At 42.9% G+C, this 17,714-nt stretch overlaps 1 protein-coding gene across 5 annotated transcripts in view; it reads right to left on the reverse strand.

Moving 5' to 3' along the window:
* Tsc1 (TSC complex subunit 1) overlaps nucleotides 1-17,714 on the reverse strand; it is a 52,517-nt gene that overhangs the window by 31,702 nt on the left and 3,101 nt on the right. For all 5 annotated transcript variants that reach the window (XM_052722900.1, XM_052722898.1, XM_052722902.1 and 2 more), the window contains exons 2-4: nucleotides 10,528-10,590; nucleotides 2,308-2,493; nucleotides 957-1,060 (exon numbers count right to left, since the gene is read on the reverse strand). In XM_052722900.1, the coding sequence (XP_052578860.1) occupies nucleotides 957-1,060; nucleotides 2,308-2,413 (210 nt within the window). In that variant the 5' untranslated portion in view covers nucleotides 2,414-2,493; nucleotides 10,528-10,590. The remainder of the gene's footprint in view (nucleotides 1-956; nucleotides 1,061-2,307; nucleotides 2,494-10,527; nucleotides 10,591-17,714) is intronic.

The following is a 17,714-nucleotide window of genomic DNA, read 5'->3' on the forward strand; positions in this document are numbered from 1 at the left end:
GATCATGAGACATTGTCTTATAAGTATACGAAGTGAGCAAAATTACAGGCAGGAATTGCAGTAAATGCCAAGTCCCTCTAATACAGGGCCCAAAAGATTTCATAACCCCATGGGCTGAAGATATGGCTCAGTCTGTAAAGGCTCCAATCAAAAGACTAATAAGCCCAATTCAAGATTTTCAAAACCACATTAGTGAATGAAGTTTTCTTCATTTGGCCTGAGAGAACAGCCAGCTGCAATTTATGAGAAAGGATGCCTTAATGCAGAGCTGCAAACAGGGACAAGACTGTATTCTGACTTCTCTCCACCCTGACACACCACGGCAGGATGTGTAAGACCCTTACTACTGTAACACCCGGGCATCCATGCTCTAGCCTTAAATGTAAACCAAGCCACTGTGGTGCTGGAATCTGGCCTGGAGTAAACAAGACCATAGTAGGCATTATAAAAGCAGGCAACCTCACATGCAAATGCAAGACTTAGGAATCTCCCCTTATTGGTATTTTCAAAAGCCCTACTCAAAGCACAAGTTTAAAGATCTTTATTTTGGGGGCTGGAGAGATGGCTCCAGAGGTTAAGAGCACAGGCTAATCTTGCAGAGGTTCCTGAGTTCAATTCTCAGCAACCACATGGTGGCTCACAACCATCTATATAATGAGATCTGGTGACACCTTCTGGCATGCAGGCAGAACATTATACATAATAAATAAATCTTTAAAAAAAAAATCTTTATTTCAATTGCCATTAATCTACTACAGTACTGGAATTACAAGTTCTTTAAAGAACAAGATCTGTAAAAAAGCCTCTGAAATTGATGTTACTTTGTAAACTTTTCAGAACCTACAAATTATTTCATATGTATTTAGTCTTTGGAGATAAGCTGTGGCAACTGATGTGGTCACCCTCACCGGACTGAGAACTCACAAAGTGGCCTGCAATTCCATCCCAGCAGTTACCTTATCATGTGGCTCTTGCAAGGTGGTCAGGATGTGCAATACGGGCTGAGAATTGGTTTCCAGGTAATAATCCACCAAGGTGTTTACAAGCATAGGCCCACGTTCTAAACAAAAAGGGCAATTCATCAGACTTACTTCCTTTTCCCTCAATAATTGTCATAAAAGCCAGAAAACATCCTTTTACACTATCCAAAGTCATTAAGCACTGTTTTTGCTTTTTTTTAATTCATTAGACTAACAGGATAATTCCAAGCTTATATAGCCACAAAAGCATATAAAATACTATCATAGTTATATGACTCAGTGGGTACAGTGCTTGTGGCACAAGCATAAAGATCTGAGTTCAGATCCCTAGAACACATGTAAAAAGCCAGGCAGAACACACATTAAAAAGCTGGGCATGGTCATGAATACCTGTAGCCCCAGGAAGCAGAGACAGGAAGATAAATAACTGGCTTGCTGGCCACCAGCCTAGCTCCAAATTCAGTGAGAGTCCTTGTTTCAAGAGAATAAGGCAAAGAGTGATAGGAGACTGGGACACCCAAATGTCTTCTTCTGGCCTTTGTAATATGTGTATACCTACACACACACACACACGCACACGCACACGCACACGCACACGCGCGCACGCACACACACACACACACACACAAAGAAAAATAAACAAATAAACACATAAATAAATAAATGGCTGAAAAAATGGCTCAGCAGTTAAGAGTGCTTTCTGCTCTTACAAAAACCCTAGATTCAGTTCCCAGCACCCACATGGTGGCTCACAACCACCTATAGCTCTAGTTCCAGGGAATTTTACACCATCTTCCGACCTTCAGGAGAACCTGAACACATGCAGTACACATAAACTCAAACAGGCATGCTTGAATGCACACACACAAGTGTATACGCTCACACAAACATACTCATGTACACATGCACACATATTACACACACACACTTTTTTTAAAAAAAACAAAACCTCAGAACCTGAAGGTGAGTTCATGAGATTGTTGCATGGTGTTCATGTCAGTATGTGAATACCTGAGCACTGCCATAACTAAATGTTTAAAACACATGCAGTATGAATCCACCAACGGATATTCTCTCTGGCCTAGCAATTTAAAAGACTGGTATGGAGGAACTGCCTTAAGTCCCAGCATTTGGAAGGCTGAGGCAGGAGAGTCACAAGTTCCAGGCTAGTTTGGAATACATAGTGAAACAAGGTCTCCAAAAAAAAAAAAAAAAAGATGCAATTTTCTAAACACATCCCTGAAGTTGAAAACAATTTTTTGCCTCTAGGCCCCAACACACTCAGCTCCAGGTCAAGCTCTTCTTGTAAGGACAATTCTCCACTTACCAGAACTGAGGGATTCCTTGAAGATGGTTGTCACGTCATCCCGTACACCCAGTGTGGGAGAGTCCAGCATGGAGAGTAGCTCCCCAATGTTGGCTAGCTGGGCCATTCTCTCACTCAACTACACTGTGCGGGCTCCAGGGCATGTGCTAAAGGCTTGAACAGCTCTTCATTAGGGCCACTACCAGACTGCAAAACGGGAATAAGGACAGTGTGACAAATGACTCTTACCTGACACCACATAATCCAAAAACCCACAGGAAAACAAGCCAGAGAACCTGTTCAGTGCAGCCTGTGCTGGGCAGAACTGTGCTGATGGAAAGACAGGGGAGTTCTTCCATGTACAAACTTAGGAAGCCAATGGAACTTTGTGGAACTGTTACCACAGCAATTCAGAAGTTCTCTCTGCTTCTATGTCCACCTGGGTGTTGGCTAACACTGCTCCAACCCTGCTCTACCAAGTAGAGGAGCTGTTTCCACAAATAAAGCTGCACATGCTTCTTTCTTCATGACACTATCAATGGCTGAAGTGAGAAGGCTAATTAGGCCACAAGACCAACAGCCGGAGTGAACCAGGGACTGTTTTGGATTTTAGCACACATGCATTGGACACATCTATTGCATACCCAAAAGCTACTGGTGATAGGCAAGTGGGATCACAGAGGGGCCATTAGGACACACCTGCCAAACTATGGACATGGAGCAACTGCCTTATCTCTACATTTACATCACTATATATGTGTGTGACCATCTTTAAAGCTTTGCTTTAGAAAGGCAAAGACTCACTACTACTTAAAAGAGGCATTGTGCACTTTCAACAAACATCATTGTATATGCTCCTGATATTACTACCACATAATGGGCATATGCATCTACATTATAAAGAGAGGGAAACAGAACAAGCCTTTGCTCTTGGTCACAGAGAGAGCAAGAGGCAAAACCATGGGAGAAGAAGAAATCTGAACCCAGATCTGCCCAGCTCTGGAGCCCCAAATCTATAAATATGACATTGGATTAAATGTGTAACTTTAATCACCATAGCAACTGTGAGGCAAACATGTTTTAGCTTTATTTTACAAACGAGAATAAGGATGCCCCCAAAGGATAAACAAACACATTCCTATTTTTGTCTTGGGGAAGCAGTTCTTAGGCTTGATTTGGGAACCACCTGGAACACTTAGACCCAGGCATCTACATTCTAATAATACCCCAGGCAATTCATGTATGGTTTTTCTCCACTTTTGAGATGAAGTCTTGCCATATTGCCTGGGCTGGTCTTGGAAGCCTCCACTTCAGACTCCACATTGCTAGGATTACAGGTACCCATCACTTCATCCAATTCCAAGTGGTTTTTTTGTCTGTTTTTAAGACATGGTCCCACTAGGTAGCCCTGGCTAGCCTGGAACTTGTTATGAGTTTCTCTATGTAACAATTCTTGCTGTCCTGGAACTCGCTTGGTAGACCAGGCTGGCCTTGACCTCACAGAGATCCATTTCCTCTACTTCCCAACTGCTGGGATTAAAGGCATGCACCACCACCCCCCAGCTGCTTTCCAGGTTTCTTTTCTTTTTCTTTTTTTTTTTCTAAGATTTATTTATTTATTATGTATACAGTATTCTGCCTGCATGTATCCCTGTAGGCCAGAAGAGGGAACCAGATCTCATTACAGATGGTTTTGAGATATCATGTGGTTGCTGGGAATTGAACTCAGGATCTTTGGAAGAACAGCCAGTGTTCTTAACCTCTGAGCCATCTCTCCAGCCCAAAGTTTCTTTGTTTTTTTTTTTGGTTTTTCGAGACAGGGTTTCTCTGTGTAGCTTTGTGCCTTTCCTGGGACTCACTTGGTAGCCCAGGCTGGCCTTGAACTCACAGAGATCCGCCTGGCTCTGCCTCCCGAGTGCTGGGATTAAAAGCGTGCGCCACCACCGCCCGGCCCAAAGTTTCTTAAATAGATGATACAAAAGTATAATATTTTAAGCCGGGCGGTGGTGGCGCACGCTTTTAATCCCAGCACTCGGGAGGCAGAGCCAGGCGGATCTCTGTGAGTTCAAGGCCAGCCTGGACTACCAAGTGAGTTCCAGGAAAGGCGCAAAGCTACACAGAGAAACCCTGTCTCGAAAAACCAAAAAAAAAAGTATAATATTTTAAAGTATAATATAAATATTATACTTAAGAAAATCCAACTGGAAAAGAAGAAGAAGGAGAAGGAGAAGGAGGAAGAGGAGGAGGAGGAGGAGGAGAAGGAGAAGGAGGAGAAGGAGAAGAGGAGGAGGAGGAGGAGGAGGAGGAGGAGGAGGAGGAGGAGGAGGAAAGAAAATCCAACTAAAGCCAGCATGGTGGCTCATGCCTGTAATCCAAGCACCTGGGAATGAGACCAGAAGATGGCTATAAACTTAACTTAGATTACAGTGTGAAACCTTGTATCAAAAAAATAAAGGGACTAGAGAGGTGACTCAGTGGTTAAGAGAATTGTTGCTCTTGCTGAAGATCCAGATTCAGTTCCCAGCATCCATATGATAGCTCACAACCTGCTGTAACTCCAGCTCCTAGGAATTCAAGGCCCTCTTCAAGCCTCTGCAGGCACCTGCATAAAATTGGTCTACATACACTCAGGCACACACATATAAACATAAGTTAATCCTTTTTTAAAGCTTAAAACTGAAAATAGAAATAAACTTTATCTTCTTAAAAACTGAATTAAATTAAGCTCATAAATGAAGATAGTATCAATTATAGCCATTTTTGCTCAGTGAGAGGATGAGACGTGGCACAGGGCACTTAGCAAAGGGTCTGTACATCCTCACTGACTAGCTGGATCCCATCACAACAGGTACAGAAACAGCTTTGGGCCAACACCTTTAGGACAACTTCATAAGAGTCTATTTACCTGGTTAATCTCTACACTTATTTCCAGTAAATCACAAAAGATTCCCCCAGCTAGTGATGAAGAATATAATTCACAAATTTCAATTACTCTGTTCCAAGTTTGGTTTTATCCTATCTCCTGTACAATTAGCAAGATTCTGTCTTCTGTGTACTCAGAAAACAGTAATGCCAGGCTAGCTCTTCAAAAGCAGGCAGAACAGAATGCAGTGGCAAACCAAGACAGTGTCCACCCTACCACCCATTGTCAGAACAACAGGCTCAGGTTACTTAGCTTGTTTTCAACTTGTAAATGAAATTTGGGTGAACAGTGGTTTTTCTGGAGCCTTCTCTTTCCAAAAGGTTTACAGAAAGCAAAGATGAAGTTTTATTTTAAAGATTGGCAACAACTTTTTCTCTGTGGTTCTAAAATACACTTTTTTAAAATTTATTTATTTGTATTTTATGTGCATTGGTGTTTTGCCTGCATCTATGTCTGTGTGAGGGTGTTGGATCACCTGGAACAGGAGTTACAGATAGTTGTGAGCTGCCATGTGGGTGCTAGGAATTGAATCCAGGTCCTCTGGAAAAGCAGCCAGTGCTCCTAACCGCTGAGTCATCTCTCCAGCCCCCTCAAATATACTTTTAAAAAAATCTAACTTTGGGCTGGAGAGATAGCTCAGAGGTTAAGAGCACTGGTTGCTCTTCCAGAGGTCCTGAGTTCAATTCCCAGCAACCACATGGTGGCTCACAACCATCTATAATGAGATCTGGTGCCCTCTTCTGGTGTGCAGACAGAACACTATATACATAATAAATAAATCTTTAAAAAAAAAAAATCTGCCGGGCGGTGGTGGCGCACGCCTTTAATCCCAGCACTCGGGAGGCAGAGCCAGGCGGATCTCTGTGAGTTCGAGGCCAGCCTGGGCTACCAAGTGAGTTCCAGGACAGGCGCAAAGCTACATAGAGAAACCCTGTCTCGAAAAACCAAAAAAAAAAAAAAAAAAAAAAAAAAAAAAAAAAAAAAAAAAAATCTAACTTTTAGTCCCTAAGAAGAATACAAATCTTGGGCTTTGGGTGAGATCCTCCATCAATAACCCCAGTTCAAGTACTTCTGACATGCTAGAAAGCCCTCATGAGAGATAAATCACAAGCTCTATAATCAGCCTCTGGACAGGAACATTAACTTAGGCTTAGGGAATACAAGTATAAAGTGTTAAGACAAACGTGGTAGGTGTGATGAAAACTTCTGTGTGCGCCATCAAAGAGACAGGACTCAGTGCATGCGCAAAGGGAGAGAGGAGTGTCTCCACTTGAACGCCTGCTAGATGCACCTCAGCCTATGGAAATTCAGCACCACAGACACAGTAATGCATCCTGGTGCAGTTATGGAAATAACATATACAGCAAAGAACATTCCAGAGAATTCAAAAGCAGAACCCAAGGAACAATTTCTGCATCCCGCAGGGCTACACAACATTTCCTTTCAGTATTATCTTGGTGGCTGAATGCCATGGTACCACACAGAGGACGCTGCTCATGTAAAGGAGTCATAACCTTCAACGCTTACTCCCGATTCTCAAACCTGTTGCTCTGCTTGTCTTCTGGATCTCTAAAAGAAGCAAACTCTGGATGATACCCCTGGCTCCCCAACACCCCCAACTCCACACATACCCATCTGCAAACCTCTTCTTTTTGCTATGTATCCCCTTTGCCCACCCCCAAGCACAGCCCCCGTCATCTTCCTCTTGGAGACAAGAGAGCAGCCTCCTTTACTCTGCCTGCTGTGTACAGAAACTTTGAAATAGGAAAATCACATAATCATCTCGTACCTTCCCCTGGAGAATCAGAGCCAAACTCACCAGTGTCCTCCATCACCCCATGTCATGAGCCAGTTACTTATCCCTCACCTCCACCTCTTCACCCCAAGTCAGTGTGTGTCTCCTTGCATGCTGGCCAGGCCTTCACACTTGCTCCTCTCTCTACTCCTAGAGCTCTCTCCCACACCCTTGTTGCTACCTGTCCTTCAGTTAGCAGAGCTGACTTCAGTCAGAGCACCATGTCTGAGCAACCTCCCTGACCACTTGATTTAAAAGAGCAGGAGGCTGTTGACACTACTTAGAACAAAAGAAACTTTCTAATCATGAGGAACCCTCAACTAAGTTGACCCTCTACAGCTACTGGTCAATTCTAAGTACATGGAACATTCTGGTCTCAACAGCAGGGAAAGCTGGATCTCGAAAAGCAGACTTTCATTCTCCATACTTGTAACAGGCCAAAGTGCCAGTCTTTGAAAGATTACAGCTGAACAGTTAACTACATGAGTGGGTGGCATTTCTGGCATCCTTTTCCTGTGTGTGTAAGACATCACTACAGGGTTCGCATCACACCTAGCTACAAGACACTGCTGTTATGGACAAGAAGTATATTTAGACTACTTAACAGTTCACACCTAAATATTCACTCAAATAAAACATTCAAGACAAAATCTAAGGCTTGTGTATTGTAAGTCAAAATTCTGTCAATTTAAGTACAAAATGTGTAATTACGAAAATAAAACAGTGAGTTAATGATACATGTGATTTTTTTTTTTTAATGTTCAAAACAGTTGTGGAGATCTAGTCCAGGGCCCTGCACATAGTAGGCTAACACTCCACCACTGAACTCCACCCCCAGCCCTAATCAAGAACATTTAAATCACTTGACATATTAATAATACAAATGTTTAAAAAATACAAATATTAAAAGAGTAGTTTATTTAGATAACTTCACAAATAACAGTGGATGTTCTTTAAGCCAACCACTTATAACAACTTAAATAACACATAAAAACTAAATTCTATCTTAATCATAATTTCACAGAATTATTTTCTAAAAATTTACACTTGCTTATCTATGTGTATGTATGTCACATACACCACACTCATATATGGAAGTCAGAGGGACACTTTCAGGAGTTGGTTCTCCTTTTCCATGATGAGGATCCCAGGAATCAAATTCAGGCTGTCAGGCTGAGAGTGACAAGCAATCATAATTGCAGAGCTGTCCCCAGCCCTGAAATGTCACAGAATTGTTTTTGAACCTTATTACAAACAAAATAACTTGTAAGAACTGCATTTAATCCAAAGCCTTTCAAGAAGAAAATCATGTTTGGAGTGCTTTCCATCTCTCGGGATGAATTAAAGATAAAGAATCAATCTTACATAAGAAAACAATTACAAAAAATTCATAAAATCCACCAATAATAAAACATAGAGGACATGAAGAGGGTCGGGATGGCTCAATGGTAGAAAGCCTGTCTAACATGTTAGGGTTGGGGCCTATCCCCAGCACCATAAACAAAACAACACTATAACATAAGAGTATATAAGAGCATGAAGAAGGGAGACAATGTTAGGAAAAATAAAATAGCAAATTGTTTTATTCACTAACCAACTTTTAATATATTCTTTATAAAAACGCTTACGTTTTGAGCCTCTTAACAAAAAGCTGCTAGAATGAGGACTGTGATTTGTCAGTACTCCCTAGAAGCTGAAACTGAAGGATGGCTGAGGCCTTTGAAGCTGTGAGTCCCTAAACAATCACCTACTGGAAACATCCCTGAATGTGGCCTGGTGACAGGACCCAGTGTGCCTGCTCAGAGGGTACCACACACACAATGGACACAGGGGCCACAAGACAATCTTGTGCTCTGTGCACATTAAAGAACTTTGCTACACAAAAATTTCACACTTTTAAAATCTGACTGCTACAGAAATGAAATTGTAGTAATGAAAACTGCTTAATAAAATTTGAGATTTATTTTTAACAGCAGTGAAATTCCACTTGGATGTCACTGATCTCAACACTTAGCCCTCTGACTCTGAATTCATATTCAGTGAAATTCTAAAAGAGGATAATGCAGCCCAGTGTGGTAGCAAACACCCATAATCCCAGTACTCTGGTGGCTGAGACAAGAGGATGGAGGTCAGTCTGGAGTACACAGTGAGAGGGTGAGAAGGGACAGTATGAAGAACACAGAAGAAACTGAGAACCGAGAGAAACTCTAAAAGTTCTTTCTCGAGAGAACGCCACATCCACTTTCTAAGTATGTAATGCCATCTATCACCCATACCAAGTCCCTGTTTGTGAAATCTGACCACACTGCACGATCCTCATTACAAAGGTAAGGCAGTGGCAGGCTTAGTAGCTTCCACTGACCATGAAATGAGTCACATTAGCAGTATATGTATAAAGACAGTACAACAAACACCCTCCTACCTTCCCTGACTCCTGCACAGAACACAATCATGACAACTGGTCCCTGCAATGGCTAATCTTCATTGTCAACTTGAGATTGAGAATCACCATGGAAACACACCCTGTGAGGGTGCTGCTATAAAGGTTTAACAGAACAGAGAAAACCTACCCTGAGTGTGGGTGGCACACTCCATGGATAAAATGAGAAAATGAGCTGAACACCAGTACTCCCTACTCCCGGTTCTTAAGTATAGATGGAATGTGACCAGCTGCCTCAAGCTCCTGCCACTGGAACTTCCTGCCATGAAGGATGACAGTCTCAAACTGTGACCAACCCCTCCCCTTCCGCCAGCTGCCTTTATCAGATATTTATTACCTTTGCTAATAAACTAAAGATTGTAGCTTAACAGTCAGTTACATCACTAAGACTAAACTCAGATCTGAACAAGTGTCAGAGCCTCAGGAACTATAATGGGTAGATTCTGGGACTTGGAGACTCCATCAATTCCTGAAAACCACCAAAGGAAATGATTTATCCAAAAAAGCTGACTTAAGACCACAACAGAAACAAATACATCAAGAGTTAAAGTGCTAACTCAGGAGGTCTCAGTCCACATTGCATGTCAGAGTATACAAATGCCAAGGCCCAGGCCCTACTGCACAGCAGGCTGAGGCCTAGACATGTCATTGAGTTTGTTTACAGAATCCAAAGGGGATTCCTGAGGCCAAGCCAGGGTTAAAAACCTCTGCTAAATGATGCCTAAATGACTTGCTTTAGGTTTCAATTTAATTAGTGGCTAAAACTAGAATTTGCTACTCACAGAACTGACTTTCATGGAGGCCAATTCTCCTGCAGAATGGAAATACACCAAGTGTTGTAAAAAAAAAAACAAGCTGTTTGTGTAACACACTCAGTGCCTGGCATCAAACAGCAATTAAGAGGTCACTGGTGATGCAGCTGACTACCTAAAAAGCCATAGATGCTCTTGGGCTTGGCAGGGAGCTAAGATCATAAACACTTAAACCCCTGAACAAAGAAGCCTCTGCATGCTGGGGCACCCATGGGCAAGGTGAGAATTTCCTCCTATCCTCCCCAGCCACTAGACTAAATATGTACCTTACCTGCTCTGGGGACAGTTGGTACATCAGTTTCCAGTGCTGTCAGCCTGGTGTCTTTCATCGTCACTAGAGAAAAAACATACATACATATGCATTTATAATAATCCTAAAATGAAGGAAAACCTGAGACCTGACCAGAAGGGAGTTTAGATCAGCCTAGTACAACTCTAGCCCACCATCCTTGGCAGGTGGTCACCTGTTTCCCACCAGTGAGCTCCAGAACCACAGCCTCCCCTCCTCTGCACTATCAGCAAGAGGGCAGGGTGGCTCTAGAATAGGTTCCCAATTGAAACATCAGCTCCTCCACTTACTGGCTCTGTAACCTTGGGCTGTTCACCAAGTCACTAATGTCTTGCCTTGAGTTAGCGTCTGGATAAAGTGAGAATGTCCTCAACCTCAACACTCACATAGAGCTCCAGTAAGGACCTCAGAAAAGTGGCTGTAGTAGTGGTCAGTGAAAGGAACAAAAAATTTAGTGGGCCTGAATCATCATCTTCTCATAGGCCACACTCCCTCCCAGCCCTGCTATGCTGCCTTCAGAGAATTTAAACTCCTCAGTCAAGAAGGCATCAGACCACCTGACCACCAGGCACATCCAGCCACATAACTAAAAACCTCTGCCCTCTCCTCAGCTAATGTTTCATCCTTGCTAGGACTTCTCTTCCCTTCCACTGCCATGCCCCATCAGGCCAGGCTCCTGACTGTACTGGTCACTAAAACCCCATTAAGTAAGTATGAGGAACTGCGGGGCACACTGGGGAACAGCTGCAGCCAACTCTGTAGTTGACCCCCAGCAGCTGCCACAGGGGCTGGTGAATGCACAAAGCCTGATTTTGCCTTCAAGCAGCCTAGGCTAAGTCTAATCCTACCTGACAAGAATGAAGTATTTCAACAGCAGCTTCTCTAATTCCCTTCCCTTCTACCCTACTTCTGTCCACGCTGTTCATTATCTGTGTCAAATGCGTGTGTGTGTGTGTGCGTGTGTGTGCGTGTGTGTGTGTGTGTGTGTGTGTGTGTGTGTGTGTGTGTGTTCCAGTCTGCTTTTAAAACATGAGCCCTTCAGAAACAGTGAGAAGGCTCAAAGGGTACAGGCACTTTCTGCCAAACCTGACAACCTGAGTTTGATCCCCAGAGACCCACATGGATGACAGAAGAAAGCCAACTTCTTCCAATTGTCCTGTGACCTCCACACATAAACAGTGTGCGCGCACACACACACATACAAAGTAAATAAATATATAATAAATACATTTTTCAAAATTTATGGGTCCTTAACTCCATGTTTAGGGATTATCTGATTTGAGACAGCCAGGACTATCTTGGTACCCAGTACACAAAAGGCAAACATTCAGTCTGTTCCCTCGGATACCACTAAAGGCCCTGACTGCCAATCCTGGCTCCCCACTGCAGACATCTACTTACATGGGGTAGAGGACAAGCTCTGGGTCAAAGTCAAACAACAGGACTGAACACCTCTCCAATACAGTCTCTGCCCTAGTGACAGGGTGATACAGCACCACGTGGCACACACTCAGGGAGCCATGCCAACTGTCTCAGCAGCCACTGCAAGTCTGTGGGCAGTACTGCTGGCCACTGGCCCCATAAAAGGTCTGGCCAGACCTTGCAAACAAGAAATGCTACTTAGCTGCTTCTACTCCACCAAGTAACAGAGCTGGGTTGGTGCAGGAGCCTCTCATCTTCAGAATCCTAAAACCACCTGTTAACCATCGAGTCACATTGACTTCCTCTTATACAGTAATCCCACTTGCATCTTCTACCTGAAAAGAAGTGCTTAAGGTGAGGATAAAATTAGGATACACTAAAGTGAGATCCTGTGGCCTGCCCAGCTAAGGCCACTTTCCTAGACAGAACACTATCACAGCAATCCAAGTGGGCTTTATCTCAACATTAAGGCCGCATTACTTTATCCTATGCTTAACAATAAAGTAATGGAAATGGACTGGCATCAGTTTCTGTGGTACACTAAAGTCTATCTACTAGTATTCTGTTTTTAAGTGCTCACTTATTCATTTATATTGAAATCTTGCCCAGGGGAGGGGAGCTCATGTCAGTAAAGTGAGAGGTAAAGCATGGCCCTCCATGGAAGTGAGGGGGTGCAAGTGGAAACACTCATCAGAACACAAGAGCAGCATCAGCTCCCCGATTCTTCAAAAGACATGAGGAAAAAACCAAATGCCCCAGATCTAGTTTTCCTTCCTTGACATCCAAAAGTCATGCTCATTGTAGCTTTATTTCTTTTTTTTCCTTGTTATTCTTTTAGTAATTAATTTATTTTACATCCCAACCACAGCCTCCCCTACCTCTTCTCCTCCTACTTCCCCCTGACCCCTCTCAATCCACCCCTCCTCCGTAACTTCATTTCTATAAGCAGTCTTTTGAGTAAAAATAAAAGGCAGGCTTGAGGAAGACAAGGGCTTTGTGTGTCACCATGGTGTAAACAGAAAGAACTGTGGTGGTTGATTTTCACAATTTATATTAACTAATTTCAGTCATTAGATATTGCCAGATTGTTTATGTATCTGAGATTACACAGGAACTCCAGAGCAACAGCTGTCATTAGCAGGACCTGCATACGTCTTTTCATTACCTCTGTCAGGACAGTGGCTCAGATAGGATAGATAACTGCATGTCAAGCCACCTCAGAGAGTTTTGTACATACTGGCCTACAATATACAAACGCAACTCCCAGTATCATTTGGCTAAGTGTCTCTTAACTATATCCTGTCTTCTCTGCTCAAGGTTTTATCTATAAAAACCTAAAGGCAATTGAGACAGACTCATGCACAAAGAGATTGCTGCATCATCAAGTATAGTTGAGACAAAGCAGAAATGTTACACTGCTGTAAGTATTCGGTCCTAGCCCAGGAACTCACAGGTGACTTAAGAGAATGTCCCATCAACTGAACCAAGATGTTCTCAGCACTAATGCACCCAAACAAATTAGACATTTGATATAATTCTCTGGCACAAAAGGAAGAAAGGGTAAAAGAGCCGATGGTATAGGTGTGATTTACAGTCTTCGCAGCTGTAGAATCTCTCAAGGTCACAGAAGTCAGGACAAGAGAGCTCCAACATGCCAGACTGTCCACTTATAATTTCTGTCCTTAGAGTCCTCAATGGACAATAGACAGGTTACTAAGCTCACTCAACTCCGAAGGTGGCAAGCCCTCTAGATATAGGCCCACAGGGGCACAGCTAGGTTCCACAAGGCAAATGTTTTCTTCAGATAATGGTTCCATTTTGACTATGAGCATGAACAAAATTATGTACTGAGAAAATGCACCCAGGCTGGACCTGGTGATGCACACTTGTGATCTGGCACTTGGAGCAGAGACAGTCAGACTGTAATGAAGCCCAGGCCAGCCTGGGCAGCAGAGCAAAACTGACCCAAAAAACAATAAAATAAATAAAAGATACTAAACGTAAAGAAGTCGCTATATAGAGCTTCCATAAACAAATATTCCAGGGCAACTAAGTATGGTAGCTCATGCATGTAATCCCCCCACTGGGGAAGCTGGGGCAGGATTACGAAAATTCAAGGCCAGCCTGGACTACAAAGTGAGTCCAGATCAGTGAAAGCTAGACAATGAGACAGTGAGAACCTGTCTCCAACAACAAAAACAAGCAAAAGAAATAGTCCAGGGTAGAAGGCACAGGGCTTGACAGCACAGGGCAGTGCTTCTCCAAGTGTAGTCCCTGTATCACCAGTAGTGCCCAAGAACTTACTAGAAATGGACGTTCTTCAAATGGGCGGGAGATGCCAGGCAATGGTGACCCAAGCCTTTAATTCCAGCACTTGGGAGGCAGAGGCAGGTGGTTCTGTGAGTTCGAGGCCAGCCTGGTCTACAAACTGAGTTCTAGGACAGCCAGGGCTACACAATGAAACTGTCTTGAAAAAAGCAAAAAAAAAAAAAAGGTGGGGGGGTGGAGATAAGGAAAAAAAGGAAGACAGGCAAGTTCCTGAGCCTTGCCCTGGATCTGAGTACAAATCTTAGGCAAGGGACCTTTGAGGTGATTCCAACACCACTAAAGGTCACAAACCCAGGGGGTGGAGGTGTGTGTAGGGGGGCTTCTGGAGAGATGCAGTTAAATGCATTGGCTGCTCTGGCAGAGGACCCAAGTTCAGTTCCCAGCACCCACATGGCAGCTCACCACCATTTGTAACTCCAGTTTAAGGGTACTGAAGCCTTCTTCCAGCCTCCTCGGGCACCTGGATTGCATTTGGTGCACACACACACTCATGTGTGCAAGCACGCACGTGCTCACACACACACACACAAATTTTTAAATAATAACAATAAAATAAATCTTAGTAGGTATGTGTGTGTGTGAGAGAGAGAGAGAGGGAGGGAGGGAGGGAGAAAGGGAGGGGAAGGGGAAGGGGGGGGGGAGAGAGAGAGAGAGAGAGAGAGAAACCCAAGGAGAAGAAAGTGGTGAAGACAGATAGTAATGAAAAAAATCTATACACAAAAACCTTGGTGAAATATAATGGAGTTCCACCAGATGTTTAAGTTGCTAGCACAGACTGAATGCCAAGCCCAATAAGCATTAGGATGTCACATGCCTAAGTTCTTTATACATTTTTGTTTCATTGGTTAGTTGGTTGGTTTCCTTTGTTTCTTTCTTCTTTTTTGGGGGAGGGTGTTTTGTTTTGTTTTTTTTGAGACAAGGTTTCTCTGTGTAGCCCTGGTTGTCTGTAGACCAGGCTGGTCTCGAACTCAAGAGATTTTCCAGCCTCTGTCTCCCAAGTGCTGGGACTAAAGATTGCACCACCACCGTCCAGCTGTTTGCTGTTTTTTTTTTGAGACAAGGTCTCACTGTGTAGCCCTGGCTGGTCTGGAACTCTCTATGTACACAAGGCTGGCCCAGCGCTCACAAAGATACTCCTGCCTCTGCTTCCTGAGTGCTGGAATTAAAGGTGTGCACCACCATGACCAGAATGATTATTTTTTAAGTATGGTACCTAAGGTTGAATTCCTAATGAAGCATAGATGATCTTCCAACATAGAAGTTTAAGAAGAAAAAAAAGAAAGTGATTTCTAACATAAAACAGCATGTATGTCCACATTCAAAAGGTAGTCTCAGGGCTGAGGCTATAGCTTAGCTACTGTGGTGGTATGAATGAGAGTGGCCCCCACAGACTCATTTATTTGAATACTTGGTCCCCAGTTGGTAGAACTGTTTGGGAAGGATTAAGAGCTGTGGTCTTTTGGGAGGAGAGTTGTCACTGAGGGTTTTGAGGTTTCAAAAGCCCACACCATTTCCAGTTAGCTCCTCTTCTCATGTTCTCTCTCATTCATATATTTTCTCTCTCTTCCTCCTCCTCCTCCTTTTCCTTCTTCTTTTTCCTCCCCATACCCCTGCCTCATGTTTAGGATCAGATGTAAGTGCTCAGCTACTGCCCCTGCACCATGCTTGCCTGCCTGCCTGCTGCCATGTTCACCACCATGATACAAATACCCTACCCTCTGGAACTATGAGCCTCAAATTAAATGCTTTCTTGTATGTTACTGGGGCTCAATGGCCAGCCAATCTAGCTTAACTGGAAGGTCCCAGAGCAGTGAAAGACCCTGTCTCAAAGAAGATAAATGGTGTTCCTGAGGATGACACCAGAGGTTGTCTGTTCACTGGCCTACACACACACACATGCACACACACGCGCGCGCACACACACACACACACACACACACACACACACACACAAATTAAATAAATGGTGGGGGCTAGTAATGTAGCACAGTTGATAGAGTGCTTGCCTAGCCTGTACCAAGTCCCTGCATTCAACTCCCAGTAATGCAAAAAAATACATAAGAAAAAAAAAGTGGGCCTTTCCTACTTACCAGCTTTTAAAAAAGAAAAAAAAAAAAAAAAAAAAAAAAAAAAGGTTTTTAATAAAGCCCAAGCATGTAGGCTTAGATGGGATTTTGTTGTTTTTAATACGTACAGGTGTTTTGTCTGAAAAAATGTCTGTGTACCACATGTGTGCCTGGTACCTACCTACCTAAAACTCTGTCAGATCCCTCTGGAACTAGAGTTACAGATGGTTGTGAATCCTCATATTGGTGCCAGAAATTGAACCCAGGTCCTCTTAACCACTGAGCCATCTCTCTAGCTTCCAAATGTGTTTTTAAGAGCAGTAAGCTTTCTGAAATGACTGGTTGGGATTTAAGCAAGGTTCATAAAATCTCTAACACTGTTTCTAAAATCTCATTATCTATATACATTTTGGAGTGATGGGGTATCATTTGTAGAAAAAGAAACACTGGCCCACAGCTTTTTACAGACCTTAAAAGAACAGATTTTCCCCAGCCCCTAAAAAGTTTAAAAACCACTACCCAACCTGACATGACTGTATATACCAGTAAATCCCACAAATCAGGAGGTAGAAGAAGGAGGATTAGAAACTCAAGGAAAGCTTTGCCTACACAGTAAGTCCAGACTGGCCTATATTTCATGAGCCCCTAAATAAATAAATAAATAAAAATAAAAAATAAAAATCCTACTGACCCCTGGGTTAGTTTAGGAGATTAGCAGACTAGGCAATTTATCTCAACACAACATTAAATATTTGATTTCTGAAGCCAATCAAACATAGTTTGTCTTCCAGCTCAGCAAGTCTCAGAATTCTTTCCTGTTCTCCTCAAGGGTATAGGAAAAGTAAAGGGGGATCAGACATGAAAACACTTAGGTGTGCTTAACATACAGCATAAACTTTTATAACAATGTTACCACTAACCAAAATGTACTGCAGAATACAGAGTGTTTAGCAGCCCAGCCTTTTACTAGCAGGTATTTGAAACACTGATAAAACCATTCTGTAACTTAAAACTGATACACTTCAAATTTGCTACTGTTCTCTGTGAGGGACACAATGTAGCACAAGTTTAACCACCACAGGCAGAAGAATACTGCATCTGTCCTTACCTGCATCACCACCCTGTCCTATCTATCTCATCACCAGCACAAGACAAGATCAAAAGCATCATGACCCTATGGCCCTATGTATTTACTTACATCATGAACTATGAGTTGCAGGTCAATAACCACCATGCCTTGTTTGGGGATAATGCTGTGCATTTAAGGCACTTTATCCATTTGATGTCAATCAGAACTCATTCAGCTATAGAATGTATTTTGTTACTTTTGCTATCTCCTTGTATACCCCTCTC

This window comes from Peromyscus californicus, unplaced genomic scaffold, assembly GCF_007827085.1.
Source record: "Peromyscus californicus insignis strain IS unplaced genomic scaffold, ASM782708v3 Scaffold_7__1_contigs__length_154581171, whole genome shotgun sequence".
Lineage (NCBI taxonomy): Eukaryota > Metazoa > Chordata > Mammalia > Rodentia > Cricetidae > Peromyscus > Peromyscus californicus.